We start from the raw sequence: 19,680 nt of genomic DNA, 5'->3' as shown, positions 1-19,680 counted from the left end.
CGTTATAAGAAAATTGGCCTTAAACACAATTCCAAACGGCATTAAAAAAAGTATTAAAAAGCATCAAATCTACTTTGCCTTAAGCTGCAGGAACCCTGTCGTGGTGTCTCAGAAAGATGGAGTGCAACAGAAAAAGCCATTTGTGGAGCAGTTTTATCTTTGAGTGTGTTCTAAACATAGCGACCCCTTTGTGAATTGAACCGAGTGCCACTCTGAACCCACTGAGCGAGAAAATCAAGTGCAGCTCAGGTGAATCGTTTGTTTGTGTAGTATTATGTCGTTTAAACTACCTGAAACTTGGCACTGGGACAATCAGGATCTTCCTCTCGCTCCGGCTCGGGGTTCAGGCGAAGTTCAGACATCCATCTTGGTTGAGATATTTCGGTCGCAGCCCGACCTACGCGGGTGTCCCGCCATCAGTGCCCGTCCATGAAAGCACACAACCGAACCCAAACTCTCCTCTTTGAACTTCCATAACTCCCACACATCCGGAGAGATGGGAGTCTGCGGGGAGGTCGTGTCACTGGTAATTTATCTCCACTGGAGAGGGTGAGGACCTGGGGATGACAATGACAGACATGCCCCTCAGGCGTGTGTGTGTGTGTGTGTGTGTGTGTGTGTGTGTGTGTGTGTGTGTGTGTGTGTGTGTGTGTGTGTGTGTGTGTGTGTGTGTGTGTGTGTGTGTGTGTGTGTGTAGGAGTGTAGGAGTGTGTGTGCGAGGGTATTTGTGCATAAAACTGAGTTATGTGTCTGTGTTTATAGCACCAGTCATCCCATTCTGTCTGACTTTTTTTTTTCTCTTTCTCTCTCCGGTTTCCGTGTTTTGACTCCACTTCACCAGGGATGAAGTTGCCGTCTCGAGTGCCCACTCAGGTGGACAGCGAGGAGGAGCAGAAGTGGAACCAGACGGAGGAGCAGGGCCCGGGGACGCGATGCTGCGCCTGCCCCAAAACCGACAAGGAGCTCAAGAAGGAGAAAGAGGACTCAGAGTACCGCAAAACCTTTGAGAATTACCTCCACAATGAAGTCTTTGAGATCAAGTAAGACAGCTGACAGCAGAATTGTCTTTTTGAGAATTAAATGTAAGAAAATCGTAGTGTATATTTTTATTATTCATGATCGTTGTCCTCGAGAGAATTGTACTTTAAGGTTTGAGTCAAGTCGGATTACATCAGAAAGACTTTTCTTTGTCTTCGTGCTGTCAAACTCAATCCAGCTCGTTGGTCTCCCAGATCAGCTTCCCACGCAGCACATTAAAGTTCTTATGCACCATGTTTGGTATTTGGATCATGGTGAGCCCACTCATAAAAAAGGATGAATATTAGGACTAAATCAAACAATGTTACATTCTCCCCTATTATATTTAAGTATTACTATAGTACCAGGGATTCAGCTTCGTCTTTCTTTCAGACCCATACACTTATCAGCTGCATGGGAAAGCAGTTGTTGCGAATAAAAGCCGACTCTCAGAGAGAGATGTGATATCATTTAAATATGGAGCTACAGAGCGTATTTTCAGACCATCTCTCCTGGAAGACATTCATAGTGTCGCACAAACTTAGAAACCCTGAAAGTGACAGAAATAGTTGTGCAACAAATAAAAAAGGGAACTTCAGAAACAAGTTCAAACTCTGGCTCCATTCTCATTAGCGCGCAGCTGGCCAGTCATGTTTTGAGGTGGGTGTGAGAGTTAGATTTGGAAAGTTGCAGAATTTGTCAGACACTGACGGGGGGTGGGGGGGCGTAGTCTGACATCAGGGGGATTTCTGAAGCTATTCGCCCATCCGGCAAGCAGAGAGTAGAGTACTGGCAGTTTAACACTTTTGGCTCCAACTATAGTCTCTCTTATTTAATTCTGTGTTTTCTTTTTATTTTTTTTTAATGATTTATATTTTATTAATGTTAAATGTCATTTTTAATAAATTACAAACATAGATACATAACATTTAACTCTTCACAGAACACAAATAAAATAAAATATAATAATAATGATAATAATAAAAAGTATATTTTTTCAAAGAAATGGATAAATTGAAAAACACAAAATTTAATAAGTAAAAAAATAGGTCTTTATTAATATTAGAATGCCTGGTTTTACTAGTAAAACATTGTAATTATTGAATGTTTTACTGACTGATGTTGACTTTGATTTTGTCTCTGTTAAGCTTCTTTGAGTATTGTGAAAAGCGCTCTATGAGTAAAATGTATTATTATTAATATTATTATTAATTACATGCAAACTGCTGCATCACCGTGCCGCGCATTCAGCTACAGCCTTCTCTCAGACCCATCCACTATGTGGCGTTTACGTGATCTCCCCATTCCAAGTAATATTCAGACATATTGTGCTGCCAACATGTGTCGGGGTCTAGTTTTGTTTTTAAATTTTTATTTGAGTATTGCTTTTGTCCTCTCAATCTCTAACGCTGTTTTTTAAACTTACCTTGTCTAGACGCTCGAGACAGCGACGTTCTGTAATGGGCATCGCCAACCGAACACACCCCTTCCTCACCACGGCCCCCAGCCCGCCGCATGGCACAGAAATCCCTGAGGACGAGGAAACCTTTGAAAGCACAAAGACGGTGGTCACCGTCCACGCCAAGGAGTCCACCGTCATCTCCAACCTGCGCCACTTCACCAGCTACCAGATCGAGATCCACGCCTGCAACCACCCGATCGACCCGGCCCGCTGCAGCATGGCGGCGTATGTCAGTGCCCGCACGATGCCGGAGGGTAAGGAGGCACTGCTAGCTCTTCTGTTTTCTTCTTGTTGGGCATTTGTGCTTTATCGATAGTGAAAGAGCGACAGCAAAGGCAGCAAAGGGCCCAATTCTGACTTAATTGTGCATTATAGCTCTTCTTTTGTTGATGTTAGGAAGGAGGGGAAGGGTGTTGGTCTATCTAATAAAATCACATCAAGAGGGCACCAGCTGCCTCAGACCGGAGATGTTGATTTGAATTTAATCTCTTTAACGCTCTCAAAATTTTTACTTCTCATCCTCTGTCACAGACTTTTGCTCCTGTTTGCTCAGTCTTTGTAAAGAAAAAAAACTGCTGTGATTATCTTAGAGATGCTCATCTGTTTGTGTGGTAACAAATCATTTTTTTAAAAAGGGAAGGAGATGTTGGATTTTTTATTTTTTGGTCATTAAGTCAAAAGATTCCAAGGCACATTTTTGGAAAACTTCAAAAGCCTTTAATAAAGGGCCAAAAAATGTGTTTGTTTAATACCTGTGGTTCTGAAGAAGGGCTTAGCAATATGGTTGAAAATGTTATTACTGTAAAAATGTAATAATTATATTAGTCCACTGATAATTATCACTCTAAAAAAGTAAAATTATTAAATTCTTCCAGGTTGGCGATTTTATGCTCCTAAATGCATTGAAGAAACTATACACTTAATTGTGGATTAATCTGTTAATTATTGTCAGAACATGACAATAATTTGAGGTTGATTCAAAACAATTACAATCAAAATATTGTCAAAAATAAAAACAATAAATAGGCAAAGACGTCTGAAGCTGCTCAGGAACACGTCAACCTCTATATTCAGACGGTTTAAAACATTTGAGTGTTTTTTGTTTTCTGCAGACAAAGCTGATGACATCGGGGGTCTCATCATTTGTGAGGTGTCAGAAAACTCAGTGCACATCACATGGCAGGAGCCAGTGTCCCCTAATGGTATGATCATCCTGTACGAGGTCAACTACAAGAGACTGGGAGACTCTGAGGTGAAGAAACACGCACACACACACACACACACACACACACACACACACACACACACACACACACACACACACACACACACACGCACACATACACGTCTGTCATGCTGTGATTGCTTTTGTGTTTGTTATGATCGGAGTCGTTGGGTCACTGAGTGCATGAGTCCACTTTAAGTTCACCGCAGCACATAAACACGTACACTTCTTCTTGCTCAGAGAGCACTTTTTATGTTTCCTCTTCCCATTAAACACAACAGTTCGAGCTGCTAATAAAGGAAAATTTAACTGAGAATCAAATTAAATGTGTCCATCCTAAATCGACCCATGCAGCTCAAACAAATAAGAGAAGCCATTCTCATTACTTGGCTTGTTTTTTTAAATTTGACCCTGTGGTCTGACTAATTTAGTTGATAAACTTAATGGAAAAGTCATTTTAGCACTATGTTCTAGTTGCTATGGAGACGGGTCAACAAACATCTGGCAGATGCTGCAGACTGTTATTTGCTGTGGAAAACAATAAAAAACAGCTCTGATGTTTCCACAGTGGAATCAGAAATAACATGATACAGTGTCCTATACATGAGTCAAAACGTTATTTTAAACTTGGAAATTATGAAGCAGCCGTTTGTCATGCGGTGCTGCGTCTGAAGCTCAGCGTTGATCTTCTGCAGGAGCTGCATTACTGCGTGTCAAGGAACATGTACAAAGTGACCCGTGGCTGCAAGCTGAAAGTGATGCATCCTGGGAACTACACTGTTAGGATCAGGGCCACCTCGCTGGCCGGGAACGGTTCGTGGACCGAGCCGACGTACTTCTACGTCCAGGACGCAAGTAAGTCTCCATCTGCCATTAAGGCGAACCAAAGCAAGACCCGAGCTGTGTTCCAAATCCATACAGTACACTTATTCTTTACTGAATATCCCCAAATACAATGGATCAGAGTATCCAAAAATGAAACCATGCATGTGACGTTGGATGTCAGTCAAACCGCAATACGGGAAAGCTACTGCCAGTCCAATTTTACAAAGAAACAAAATGTTTTTCTTGAGATTTTACTCTTATTTATTTTTTTGATATTCAAGATTGGGCCATATTCACAAATATTTTCTGAATTTTTTTCTTGAATTTGTCCTTAAGAAACATCCTGAGAAAAGTCTACATCTGATTCATGTTCTTAAACCCCAGCATTGTTTGCATCTGTGTTCCTGTATTGATGAACCCCACTGTCCTCATAAATTTAAAGTACTTATCAGTTCATCATAATTACCAAAGATGAATGCTCTGCAGACCTCCATAAAAGGGAACGAGACTGCAGAAATAAAAGTGCCCAAATAAAAGTCTGGACAGGGCGGAGCACCAGGCTCCAAACATTAAAAATAAACCTTCTGTATTGAAGTTGAGGTATTTCTCTGGAGAGTGAACACAAAACAAGTTGTCGTATTTTGTAGCCACAGAAATTGATATAATCTCACAAAAAAGATGCATTAAGAGCTAAAAATATGGGTTAATCAACCACCCACAAACTTTGTGCTTTATAGTAGCACAACAGTCAGGACTGAGATGAGCGCCATGGTGCTTTCTGAGTACTGTGTGTGTGTGTGTGTGTGTGTGTGTGTGTGTGTGTGTGTGCGTGTGTGTGTGTGTGTGTGTGTGTGTGTGTGTGTGTGTGTGTGTGTGTGTGTGTGTGTATGTATGTATGTATGTATGTATGTGTATGTATGCGCGCGCGCGCACTTAGGGAGACAGAAAGAGGGAAAGAAGGTGAAGTTGGACACAGGCAATATTTCTTGAAATGATTAAAATCTGTTTCATCACTTTTTCACTGCTGGTCTGAACCACCGGTATTTACTAACATTATCAATCACTAATTATTAGATGGCATGGTTTCAACGAACTAGTGTTGTGTTTATTGTGTCAAAAATCTGAAAATCCAGTGAGTATATCAGTCATTTTAACTACAATCACAAGATCAAACCTGGCTGCAGTTTAATGTGGGAGTTGTTGTCCATCTGAAATGTGACTCGCTGTCCGGCCGCGTGTGTTCAACAGGCGATCCTCTCCACATCGTGAAGATCGTCATCGGGCCCGTCATCTGCTTCGTGCTGTTGCTGTTTGTGGCTGTGGCGGGATTCGTCATGTTCAAGAAGAAGTACGCAATCATCACATCCTGTTCAATGCGTTCTGTCATTTTGCTGTTTTATGTCGGTGTTAATAAACACTTTTCTTTATTCACCTCTTAGTCAAACTCAAGGGCCAAGTGGTCCCATCTACGCCTCTTCAAACCCGGAGTATCTCAGTGCTAATGACGGTAAGTAACAAGTTAAAATCATGTAGTTTAAACTTAATATGGATTTCTAGTTTTGATTTAAAGGATTATGTTTCTTTACACAAAGACATGAGTACAAGGTCCAAGCTACAGTGGCTAAGAGGACATAGTGAACACAGGAAGTGTGATTGTCAGCTTGTGTTTCCGATGTCTGTAGAGAAGGCTGATAGTGAAAACAGATTATTTCTTAAACTTGAAGACAGAAAATGCAGTTTGCTAAAAGAAATGCTGTTTGTAAAGGTATATTTGTCTCAGGAGAAATCTTATTATACGGCGCATTATTTGTGCAAGTGGAAAAATCTGATTGGATATTCAAAAATAAACATTTGGCGCAGTATTGAAAAAACTTTGCTTTACTCTTTGCTTAATCTCTTCAAGCTGCATTATGATGTAACACTAACCGGATCGCTTTATATTTTAACATATACAACAAAATTCATAATGTAACAGTCTTTGAAGATAGTTTTCATTTCATTTATTTTATTTATAAAGACAACACACATCAATTAACATTTCTGTAAATGTGCCAGTGTGAGCCATCAGGCTAATTTGTAGGCTTTTGGTGAGGCGTTTTGAAACCTGTAAATTGATAAAATTCACATAGCAACAGTAGCAGGACACCATAAAGACAGCAACAGCTACAACAAACAGGAACTCCCAAGACAGAACACAAGCCATGTGAAGCAACAGTGCAACAGTACAAGACAATAGCACAGCAACAACGTGTAGCATTTAGCACAACACAGCCATGCACGCAACATGAATCAGCAACATACAGCTTTTTTTCGCACAAATAGTCATGCACGCAGCAGGCATGAAGCACCAACACACACTAAGCATAACATGCAGAGCAGCAACAGCAACAAGAAGCAGCAACAGGCAGAAGCAGAGATAAAATACAAGAGTCATAACACAGATCCTTAATTAATGTTCAAAGATGCAGTTACAGGTTAACAATATGTTCATATACACTAAAACACAGGCAGGCCATGCAACACAAAGTTAGGCAGGTTGTCAATAAAATAGATATTTCATACATATCCATCCAAAGCTGGTAGCCTGGCAACAGGCAGAAGACATCAGGCAAGATAATGGGAAAGAAATCTGACTACCGATGAGATGAACGATCACATCATTTACTTTGTTGTCTAAACTAACCTGTTTTCTGATGCACGTGTAAGCGCAGTATTTTAATCTGTGTGTGTAACTTGTTCCTGTAAAATGTGCCCGCAGTGTACGAGGAGGACGAGTGGGAGGTGGCCAGAGACAAGATCCACATATTGAGGGAACTGGGTCAGGGCTCCTTCGGCATGGTCTACGAGGGCATCGCCAAGGACATCATCAAGGGCGAGGGGGAGACGCGTGTAGCGGTGAAGACGGTGAACGAGTCGGCCAGCCTGAGAGAAAGAATCGAGTTCCTGAACGAGGCCTCCGTCATGAAGGCCTTCAGCTGCCACCACGTGGTAAGTAGAGACGTCTTCTGAAACTCGCCTCGAACACAAGGCGTCAGTTTTTGTTACTGACGATGTGTCAGAGTGCTATGTTAGGTGTGAATCAATGAACCGCAGCAGTATGTTGTTACTGTCAGTAATTAGACACAGTGCTGATCAAATACCAGACCTGTCCCACATGTAGCCGTGTGAAGGGCAGCAGTGTCCCCTCACTGTAAGCGGACCAGTCGTCGGTCAGATCATTCACGATGTGATCAAACTGTATGGAATGAAGCTTTTCGTCTCTGTCCTGCAGGTGCGTCTGCTCGGTGTCGTGTCTAAAGGTCAGCCCACCCTGGTGGTGATGGAGCTGATGACCCACGGAGACCTGAAGAGCTTCCTGCGCTCTCTGCGACCTGACGCTGAGGTAGAGTTTTGTTCATCTGCCCGACCCACCGGGTTCAGGCCAGGCTGGTCCGGGCTGTGATTTCTCATTATTCCCTCGGGCTTGAATCGGGTCAACTTCTCACCAAATAAACCTTTATTTATTTGAAAAAAAAAAAAAATGAAACTGTTGTGAACTGTTTAAATGGCACTTTGGCGAGAGTTTTAATGGACTGAATCAAGAGGAAGAGAGAGAAAGAGGGTGAAGAGAGAGAGAAAGTGATTTAACATGTGGAGAGCTGACGAAGAGAGAGAGCGAGAGAGGAACAGAAAACGAGAGAAAGAGAAAGGGGGGCTGCAAGGCGATATGGTTGGCAGTTTTTTGCTTCTCCCTCCCCGGCAGATGAAGAGATGTAAATAACATGCAGCGGAGAGCTGTAATCAACATCTACGTGCTGCATCACTGTCGCCGTACGTACTAGACGCGCTGAGGGACGCAGCCTGCTTCATGCACGAGATGACAGTGTAACAGAAGGAAGAGAAGGAGAAGTACTGCAAGGAAACACTCCAGCCCTTAGCTTGTAATACATGTTTCAATATGAACAAATGTTTCTTTTATAATATATAAAATGTGATATAATATAGGCCTATTTTTACAGTACAAATTTGGATTTTTAAAAACTGCTACCGTGCGGTCTGCCAGAAGTTGGGCTTGGACAGGAACTGTGCAGCATAGCATGTACTTCTCCATCTGCCAAAAATGGTAAAATTATATCATCGGGTGTAAAATATGATAAAAATGACAAATTCCAATTATAATACACATTTTTATGCTTTGATGGCTGTGTGGTTAAAAAATGCTTGAATGGGTTTCAATGGCACATTTTTTGCACTTGACTGTATGAATGCAACAGTTTAGTTCACACAGTATATTTTAAACTTATTGTAGGAGCTGAGCTGGAAATTCCAAGAGTAAACAAAAATACAGAATCTTGCCAAAATGTATGCCATATGCATGAACACAACCAAAGTTATCAAAAAATGAAGAATGAAAAATGACTAAAGTGCACTAAACAGCCTCTAAGGGTTAAATGAGGGAATGTTCATATGAATCATCACACAAACGTAAACTACTATAACTGTTCAATAACTGTTTGAAATAATTCCACATTTAATTTGCTTTTGATTTGTGTACAGATGACTTGTATGTACGAGTTGTTTCATTTAAAACTGTAAATGTACAGATGGTCCTCGGACTGGAATAGGAGGGCTGAGCTCTTGAATGTTGACAGAGGAGTGAAACAGTCAGCACTAAAGTCAGCTGAAAACATCAAACAGGCGTGTTTGGAGATGAACAGCAGGCGTCCAGACTGACTTAAAAGAAAATGTTGCTACTAAGCAGTTCAACTCAAGTGTGATAATCAACTTTTAGTTTTGATAAACTTGATTTTCTATTTATAGGATGTGGGATCTAAGAAGTAACAGTTTAATTTTTAGCATCAAAACTTGGGTTGTTGACTGTCTGCAGATCAGAAATTGAAGATCTTTCTTGTGTCCCTCAGAACAACCCCGGGCGTCCTCCTCCCACTCTGAAGGAGATGATCCAAATGGCCGCTGAGATTGCGGACGGCATGGCTTACCTTAACGCCAAGAAGTTTGTCCACAGAGACCTGGCAGCCAGAAACTGCATGGTGGCTCACGATCTTACAGTCAAAATAGGAGGTAAGTTTTAGCACAACAGGCACAAAGATTTTGACAACAATTCATGCTACAGAAATTTAATATTGTTGTACTTTGTAGAGCAAACAGTTTTTGATTGTGCTGTCAGGAAAATGCGGATACATTTTTTTTTGTTTTTTGTTTTTTGAGAAATGTGTGATTCTGCATCAATAATTAGCAAAAAGTACGCCACATAAAGCCGGTTAAAGAGAAGCTGAGATTGTGTTTGTTTCCCGAGACCATCTCATCTTTGCAGCCCAACAGTGGCTTTAACTGTAGACGTAGCCAAAATAAACCATAATTTTATTCTGTATTTTTAATTTAAAAAATGCGTAACATAACCAGGGTTTCCATGGTCATGGAAAACCTGGAAAAGTCATTGAATTTAACAATCAAAGCATGAAAGTTCAATTCATGAAAAGTCATGGAACTAGTAAAAATCACTGAAAGTTTTGGAATTACATTAGTTATTTGTAATAAATTTAAATGACAATAATGTAACATAACATACATTTATTTCTGTAGCTGATGATGTAATGTAGCTTTAATAGATGCTGATGTTTGACATTGTGGTTGTCAGTTTGTTTGTTCATCACGAAAGTTTCTCAGTTTTCTCCCTGCGTTTTGTCTCTCCCTTGATGTTTGCTCAAGAGGCATGTCAAATAGTTTTTTAAGCGCTTTTTGGCTTTTGGTAAGAGGCAAACAACTGTAAATGGCTTGTGTGTTTTACAGCTGATTTGTGTTTTTCTGGAAAAAAAAATCAGCAGTTTTTATATAAAAAATTATTATTTTTTGTTTGTTTGAATTACAAAAATACTTTATATATTATATATCTTGGTTTCTTAAAAACTCATGGAAAAGTTTTGAATTTTGTCCGTGAAAATGTGCGGGAATCCTGCATAACTCCATGCAGAACAGACTAAAGAACAAAAATGGCTAAACTCAACAACAGCATTTAGATTTTAAGTAGTTGTATTCATTCAAAATCTCAAAATCAAAAAAACATAAAACACACTGCTGCGGAGAGCTTCACAAGGTCAAAAAGTTAAATGAACAGATTTCAAACTAAATATATCAGCACGTATTAACCCCCTCAGTGTAGGTTTGACAGCAACTTACGAAAATCATATTTTCCTTGCAGATTTCGGTATGACCAGAGACATCTACGAGACCGACTACTACAGGAAGGGAGGGAAGGGTCTGCTGCCCGTCAGGTGGATGGCACCGGAGTCTCTGAAGGACGGAGTCTTCACGGCACATTCAGACTGCTGGTCAGTGACACCTCTGATTTTGGGTTTATGTGTTGGTGTAGGTGCTGTACATAGCATAAGCTTTACGAGGTGCTGGTGTCGAGCTGTATCTTTAACGGCAGAATTAAATATGAAGCATTAAGAGTTTGTGTTGGACATTCATAAAACATGATCATTTATAATCCAGCATGTTGAAAGACTCTATAAGCAAAGTTAATTTATAAGTAGCAGTTTTTCGTAGAGGCCAGTGAGAAAAAAATGATCTTGTGATCCATTTTATAAGTCTGATCTAAACTGTTTTATCTCCTGTGTTAACATTTATGAACAAGGAGGATTTTGCCAGGACAGTCTTTATGAAATCCTAAAAATATTCATCCTTATTTTTAGTGTTTGTGTAGATTTTACTGCAACCTACGTTTGTTGTTGTAATACTCATTCAGGCCACTAGAGGCTGAAGTGCACCACTGTCCCATGTTATAAAAAGGACTAAAAGCATTCATACTTTCTTCAGAGGAAGTTTTAATTCAAGGTTTCCACAGTCATGGAAATCTTGGGAAGGTCATGGAATTTCATAAACTCATTTTCCAGGCCTGGGACAGTCAAGACATTTCTAAAATCCTTCAAAGTTTTGGAAAGGTCATGAAACTTTGTGTTGTGTAATCAAATTGTTGTGGTTATTCTCTGTAGAAAACCTTCCACATAATGTAACATAAAAGCCATTTTATTTTCTTTATCTAATGACATAACATAACTCAAACATGCCCTGCAGTGTGTCAACATTTACCATCACTTTTTTAATTTAATTTTTTTATTTTTCTTACCCACCTTCTCTCTCGTTACGTATGCCAGCATGTTTGAATCTGCTTGTTGGAATTAGTGAAAAATAATGTTGTGATAGTTTGATTTAACATATTTGACAATACTCTATGACATACTATTACTTTTAAATTGAGCTGCGTTTTTAAGACAGAGCGATGTTTGTGTTTTCCAGGGCGATTGGTCATGGAAATTTTATTATTATTATTGCAATTAAAAATACATTGCTAGCCAAAAAAAAGATATGGCAGTAATATCTTGTAACTTGCTTACAAAATTATACAGTATGTACCTTGTGTTCGGAGTGTGTGGAGAAATTAAGACTTGAAAAACCATGAATGCTTTTAGTCCTTTTTATAACATGTGGTGGTGGTGCACTTCTGCCTCTTGTGGCAGACTGTAGTATTACAACAGCAAACACTAAAACTGATACTGACAAAAAACTTTAAAAAACTATGCTGCTTTTTTACCCTACCTTTTTCATAGATTGAAAAAAAAACAGTAATTTAGAAAAATTGTCTTTGCAAAAGAATGTTTCCACTTATCTGGAAAAAATAAAGGAGCTTAGAAGGTTTATTGAGGCACTTGTGACACTTGTTTTATGTTGTCGTAAAGATATTAGAAAGATTTCCTGGCAAAATCTTTTTCCACCTGTTCTTAAGTCATGAACACAGGAGAGAAAATAATTTAGATCAGTCTTTTTTTTTCTTTCTTGCCTCTCAGGGCTCCTTTATGGTTTACTATTAAAAAACAGGTTTTCCTACCTTACAAATAAATATTTTGCTCAGTTGTATTAAGCAGTTTTTTTACTTATAAGTTGATAAACAAACCTTTATTCTAAGGGCAAATAATCTCCTGTTTTTAGAGGCTCACCTGAGAGCAATGCAGGTCATAAAAACAGCCCAGATAATAACAGCAAACACATTACAAATATTAAAATATGAGATCACATCATGAGTGCGCAGCTAACCTGTTTTCCTCCAGCGTTGTTTATCAGCCGCTGCCCTCAGTCCACCTCCTCACTGCATCAAGTGTTTACAGACAGATTTACTCTGTCAGGTGTCTAATTGGCTTGTCCTCATTCTCCCCGTGCTGCTGTTGTTGTCTCCCGTCCACTTGTTTGCCAGGTCATTCGGGGTGGTGCTGTGGGAGATCAGCACGCTGGCCGAGCAGCCGTACCAGGGCCTGTCCAACGAGCAGGTCCTCAAGTTTGTCATGGACGGAGGCTACCTGGACCGGCCGGACAACTGCGCTGACAGACTGTGAGTACCGGAGTAGGGCAGAGGTTAGATATGGATGCAGAAAAACAAGAGTTGTTTCGTAATGATGCAGTTCATTTATATTGCTCAAAATCACAAAAGATCTAAAACCCAGCGGCTGTGTCTCAAGAGGAAGAGCCGATCAGTCTGGTAGTTATAGATTTTCTACCTCTTGAGCAAAAGCAGCATGCCACAGTTCTCTGTTTTCTCCAGACATGTTGCACCATTTTCAAAAGTATTTGTAACTTGATTTTGCATAGACAGCCTAGTTTCATGAAAAAAGCCAATCTCTTCAACAATGAAATGCTTCTTCAAGTAAATATTAAGTTTACGAAAGGATGAGGCTGCCAATGTTCTTATCAACAAATCCCATAAAAAAAACAAAACCAACAATGTGTTAGTCAGTCCTAAACCCGTCTGTGGCACTAAGCTGACTAACAGATGTACAGTTTTAAAAAAAGTTTTCCTAAAACAGCTGGGCCCTGTATTTCATAGCAAACGTTACTTAAAACAAGTGTGCTTTTTGCGGGGGGAATATTTTTAGCTGTGGATTAATGCACACTTGGTGCTCTAGTGACTATTTACGACCGCAGGACCGTGTGGGATTGACTCAAAATAAACTTCAGTGCTCAGTTTCATCATAATGCAGGAACATGTCAGCCAGTGTAACAGTGTGGCTCACTGATGTGTTTTTAGTAGTTTTTGGGCAACAATGGAGGTCTGTGGCACAGATAAATAAAATATGCCTGACTTTGGCTACACAAGCAATACTTATTAGTACTGCAGAATAAAAAAATGACAGACAACTATAGTCCCTTTACCACTGCATAAAAAACACTAACACCCACTAAAATCTGACTTTTGGGGACAATCGGCATTGACTCCTGGGACAAATGACTAAACACGGTTGAGCTCCAATTAGCCATGATCTGCAGTGAAGGAGGTATGACTCGTAATTTTAGCCCCTTTTTCCGACAATGACACTGCTCAAGAAAATAGAAAAAATCTATGTCCAAGTAGCACCTGAACACCAAGACGTACATAACAGATATATGAAACCATAGTAACCATCCGTGACATTTTCACTGTCCTCCATGCTGCTTCCTACTGTTTACCATCACATCTTTGATTACAGCAATACTCAACTGTGCAATATTCTTCAATATCCTAATTCATTCTTACTGACAGTTTTTGAGTGTTTTTTAACATATGATGAGTATATTGTATATATTTATTTTTCTTATTTTTATTTATGTATAAAATGTGTTGTACATTGTAACACTGTGCCCACATTTTTATTATATTTCTACACCTTTCTATTCTATTTTTGCATATTTTAATGTAGCATAAGGCACATATTTTTATATTTCTTAAACACTTAAACACAATATTTTACAAAACGGTGCAAGAATTAAAGCATTATGCACACATTTTTATTTTTTCATTGTTTTATTTATTTTATTTTATTCATTTTTTATTTTTACTTACTTTACTGACCTCTTATTTCCATACTTATTATTGCTTATTTCTTTAATTCTCTATCCTTTACATGAGAGTGACTGTAATGAATCACATTTTCCACCTAAGGATAAAAAACTCCCAAAATAATTAAAAATGACACACCAAAAAACAGAGAGGAATACTCCTCTGCTGCAGAGCCCGTTGCCTATTTCAGCTAGTTTTCCCTGCAACTAAAAAACATAAATGTAACTGCTTATTTTGGTGGAAAAAAGTTTATGTTCACAAAAAATAAGTACATTAAAAGGAAGGAGAAACAATGTTGAACAAACACAAATATTGTATGAACTGTGATCTCGCTCTTCCTGCTTCTTCACTCAGACACAACCTGATGCAGATGTGTTGGCAGTACAACCCCAAGATGCGCCCCACCTTCCAGGAGATCATCGAGATGCTGCGCGAGGACCTGCATCCTTCCTTCCAGGACCTCTCCTTCTTCTACAGCGAGGACAACAAGCCGCCCGAAACCGAGGACTTTGACCTGGACATGGAGAACATGGAGAGCATCCCGCTGGACCCGTCGTCGTACTCCCAGAGGGAACAGTGTTCGGACAGGGACGAGGCCTCCTCCATGGGCCTGAGGGGCAGTTACGAGGAGCACCACATCCCGTTCACACACATGAACGGGGGAAAGACCAACGGACGAATACTGGCCCTACCGCGGTCCAGCCCCTCCTAACATACTGTACACATCCTGCGACAACGCGTCATTGCTATAGATTTAAATATATTTTTGTTTTTTCATTGTCATTTTATATAGATCACACTTTTATCACTCTCTACAGGAGCCCCTCAGTGCATATCTCAGGACCTTATTTTTCTCCTCAGATGCCACAAACACACACTACAGCAAGTCCACTCACGGATGCCAGAAGACACTTTTTGTATTTAAGGACAAACTTGCCGCGTCTCTCTTGTTCATGATTGTAGTTTATATACTGTATATATATATATTGCCAAGTTTGTGCTAGACTGGGTGGATAATGGATTCAACTGTGAAACAAACTCTTGACAAACAAGAAGGCTGCTAAACCCACTGTCCCCTTATGAGTCCAGACTGTTTCCCGCTCCCCGAATTCAACAAGAGGCTACATCCCCGGGTTGCTACGTTTTGAGGAAAAAAAGAAAAAGAAAAAAAAAGTGCCCTTCAATTTTGTCTGTGGCCTACATCAGTTGTCATGGAACTGTGTCTAAATAATTGTACGCAAGCGGATGACGAACTGAAAATGAAAGACTTTGGGAACTCCGTCGGATGGTCGAAGACGGTCCATCCTCGAACAAACTCTCATCCACTGGAGAAGCTGGTTGAAGTGGCTTACCTCCTCACACTCTGCAGTATTCCAAACGGCACACAGGATAAACACAAGACTTATGTCGGGTTATATATTTTTTAATTTATTTACTTTCTCTCTTTTCTTTTCATCTTTCCTCTTTTTTTTTTTGAGTTTTCACACTTACAGCTGAAGGATATTTAAACTGTTTTCAGAAACATGTTGGTGAATGAGTTCCTCAGATTGACCAATAGCTGCTTCTTTGGTATATTTTAGTGGGTATAGAAGATTAAAAAAAGTATATAAATATATATATATATATAAATATATTGTTAATGTTTTTGTACATAGTTGTTGTCATTCTTGAGGTATTTCCGGTCATAGAAAATGTTTTTACATGTTAGTCTTTTATGTTTATTTTTTCTAATCCAGAAAATCATACTAATTAGCTTTTTTTTTTTTTTTTTGGACTCATGATCAACCAACAGCATTTGGTCTTTTTGCTACGCAATGCCCGGGAGAAGGAGTGTTTGATGTCTTCAGCTTGAGATGTCTGCCGATCATATCAAGATCAAATAAAAATAGTGCTGTAAATAATGCAGCAAGGTGCATTCACAAAGAGGCTCCGGCAGCGCTTCTGTTATTTTCCGTTCTCTCGGTCGGTGTGTTTTTACAGACTGTGTTGTTGTGTTTCTTCTCCTGAGATGATCGTGTGTGTGTTTAAAGGGTAAATGTGCTTTTATCTCATTTAGTAGCAGAGGAAAGAGTTTGTTTCTAACCGTGCCAGATTTAAAAAAGAAACAAAAAAACATACATGAACAAAAATCTTTACAGTATAATATTGCAATATTTTGTGTGGAAATATCCTATCGATACATGGAAGTCAAGTTTTTTTTCTTATATAAATTATTAGTATTGCGGATAGAAATTTAACTTTCGTTAGCCCCCTAGAATAATAAAATCAATTGGTTTTTCAGTTAGCTATTTACATTTTGCTTCAATAAGAATGATTGAAGTGAAAAACTTTACCTTAAAATCATAATTATGTGAAACAGATTTTTTTTGATAACATAATTTGCAGTTGAACGAGGGTTTTATATATATACTGAGAATTTTTATAATGAGAACTAGCAGGTTTTATATGAGCTCACAGACAACAATGAAAGAGTAATGTTTCATGAAATAATATAAAAAGCTCTTAAATTTCTATTCTTGCACCAAATGTATATATGCATGTACTTTTTTTTACTTTAATGTTTATTGGGTTTAATTTCTGTAAACAACCATAAGTATGATTTATATGACTTTCCTTTCACCATCATAAAGGTGAAGATAATGGTTACAAATGTCCATTTTCAAAGAAAGTTGCATATTTATGCAGCACCTTTTATAATTCAGTTAGTCCAGAAGCTCTGACCGCTGTGTTAAAGATGATCCTTTTCTTCCATTTGGCAACAAAAACAGTTTTTGTTAAGCTGATAAGTCTTTTAAATATAAATCTCTCTTTTAATTTCTAACCATTTTTCTATAGTAGGGGGCTAAATTTGACCAAATACGCTGCAATGAAAGAAACAATGATCCAAAAAATTTGTGAGACATTAGTGAAAAAGTACAAGAAAATTACCTGAAAATAAGTATGATAATTATAAACAGTTTTTTTCTTTCTTTCCCAAAACAGTTGTCTTTTTTCCCATGTTTTCTCATTTGTTTGGGGTTTAAAGGTTTAAATATTTGTGATGCGTATCTGAAAGAAGCACAAGAAAAGTGATGTCGCCCCAGGTTTCAAAGGGTTAAGCACTTACAGTTACCTATGTCTGTTTATTTTTAAAAACAAATCATCTTGATTTTCTTTTCCCCTCGAATTTACAAACTTTCAAGAATTACAAGGGTTCTGTGGGAAGTCTGGATAAAGAACAATAACTAAAAGCATAAATCCAAAAACAACAAAAAAAAATAAGACTCTCAACACATTGAAGTGCAGCCTATAAAATGTGCATGTTTGCCAGTATATACGCTGGTAAATCAAAAGCATTTATAAAACTGCATATATTAAATGCTATGTGCAGTAATCAGAGTATCATCTGTAACTGATTACATCGCTGATTGCAGACTGTAGGAGCTTTAGCACAATGATGCCACCTGCTGGGCAACAATGAAATGGCGACTACAGACTGTGTGACGTCAAACTATACCAGGCCAAGTTTTGCACTTTTAAGTCAAATCTGTTTGTGCACAGTGTTGAATATACACTCATTATAATGTTAAAACCTGATGTGAAAAACAAATAAGCTTTCAGGGTAAATTGTTTCAACATTATCATGTAAAGGGCGTAAAGATGAAGAATAATCACGACTATAAGTGTTACTTGTACATACCTGTCTCCCATAAAGACACAGGAAGTTGTATGTGCAATTACAGAAAGGTTTCATTTTAAAACGATGCCTGCATGTAAACTAACTCTTTGAAACCTAGATCCACTTCACTTTTTTCACTTCACTTCAAGTATTTAAACCTTTGAACCATGAGCAAATTGGCTTGAAAACATGGAGGAAAAAAGGCAATGAGCAACTTCCATATGTCGCAAAAATTAGATTTAAAAATTTTTTGTTATTATTATTATTTTTAAAAAGCTTTGGAAAAAATGTCAAAAAAAAACTTTATTTCCACATCTCAGTCTGTTGGGACATCATTAAACACAACCTGAATTGAAGTAAGTACCTGATATGCAACTGAATGACTATACTGCTCCATATTTATTCAGTCATCAAACAAAAAAATCTAAGTAAAGGAGGAACAAAACATCAGGACAAAGTCCACTGTGTAGCTATTTGAATCTTTGAACTGTAGTACATAATCTTTCCCAGCAGATGGAGTCACCCAATTGTTAGAAAATTACAGATGTCCAAAAATCCACTTCTAATAGCCTCTTAAGGACCTCTCATCCATGTTGATTTAAAAATTTTGGAAAAAGTGAATGACAAAATATTTCAAGTGAAACAGGTAAAAGGTCAAAGTCTTTGCTTTACAAAATTAGAGACCTTACAGGGTTCCCACAGTCATGGAAAACCTGAAAAAGTCATGGAATTTCACTATCACATTTTCCTAAAATTTCAATTTTGAGCAAGCAGCACAAGTGTATGGGTCCTTGAAAAGTCATGGAAAGTTTTTTTTAATTTCATCCATGAAAGTGGGTGGGAGCCCTGACCATAACTTGATGCAGAAAAGGCACAAACTGGTTAATAAACCCTTTAACAGTCACAAGAAATGCCTTTTGTAAAAAAAAAAAAGAAAAAGTGCAATGAAATCTTTGTAATGAAATCTATAAAGAAAAAAAAGTCAATTTAATATAATAGAAATAGAACTGAATAGAATTACAGTGTAATTAAAATAATAAAACGCAATGTATAAATACATGTTTAAAATGAAATTTTCATGGCAAAAAATGTCAACCATGTGGTTACAGTGCCTGTTAAAGGGTTAAAAATTCACCAGAATGCAAGATTTTTTTTTTATTGTTTAATTTGGTTTTTGCAGACAGTACAGAATTAACAATAACAATAGGTTATGCCGGAGCATCTGCATTAAGGAAAAAGAAAAAGGAAAAACCCAGACAAAAATTCTGCAAACCCTCCCTCCCATGTGGGTTGTGGCCACAATAAACAACTAATTAGGTAAATATATATATAAATATATATACAGACCCTGAGTAAACAAGCAGGCGCAGACATACAAACAAGACAAATACAGAAAAAGAAGGCAAATATTTATATGTATGTATATCTATATCTATATCTATATCTATATCTATATCTATCTATCTATCTATATATATATATATATATATATATAGATAGATATATATAGATATATATATAAGCGATAATGAAAGCATATATATAATTTAAAGAAAAAAGTATTCATTTAAAAAAGGGGATGGTGATAGTAAGATTATTGCTTATATAGGCTAGTAGGGGGTCCC

At 38.2% G+C, this 19,680-nt stretch overlaps 1 protein-coding gene across 1 annotated transcript in view; it reads left to right on the top strand.

Moving 5' to 3' along the window:
* The window catches only part of insra (insulin receptor a), a 72,696-nt gene extending 56,376 nt beyond the window's left edge, over positions 1 to 16,320 (top strand). Inside the window, exons 10-21 of the mRNA XM_042497111.2 lie at positions 842 to 1,040; positions 2,453 to 2,733; positions 3,592 to 3,731; positions 4,400 to 4,559; positions 5,778 to 5,877; positions 5,969 to 6,036; positions 7,288 to 7,517; positions 7,801 to 7,911; positions 9,431 to 9,590; positions 10,729 to 10,858; positions 12,781 to 12,915; positions 14,752 to 16,320. Coding sequence (XP_042353045.2) covers positions 842 to 1,040; positions 2,453 to 2,733; positions 3,592 to 3,731; positions 4,400 to 4,559; positions 5,778 to 5,877; positions 5,969 to 6,036; positions 7,288 to 7,517; positions 7,801 to 7,911; positions 9,431 to 9,590; positions 10,729 to 10,858; positions 12,781 to 12,915; positions 14,752 to 15,109 — 2,072 coding nt within the window. The 3' untranslated portion in view covers positions 15,110 to 16,320. The remainder of the gene's footprint in view (positions 1 to 841; positions 1,041 to 2,452; positions 2,734 to 3,591; positions 3,732 to 4,399; positions 4,560 to 5,777; positions 5,878 to 5,968; positions 6,037 to 7,287; positions 7,518 to 7,800; positions 7,912 to 9,430; positions 9,591 to 10,728; positions 10,859 to 12,780; positions 12,916 to 14,751) is intronic.
* The last annotated feature ends 3,360 nt before the right edge of the window (positions 16,321 to 19,680 follow it).

Source organism: Plectropomus leopardus, chromosome 12 (assembly GCF_026936395.1).
Source record: "Plectropomus leopardus strain MGB_pleo_1.0 chromosome 12, ASM2693639v1, whole genome shotgun sequence".
Classification (NCBI taxonomy): domain Eukaryota; kingdom Metazoa; phylum Chordata; class Actinopteri; order Perciformes; family Serranidae; genus Plectropomus; species Plectropomus leopardus.
Note: the sequence above shows the minus strand (reverse complement) of the source record. Positions and strands in the feature narration are given on the sequence as shown.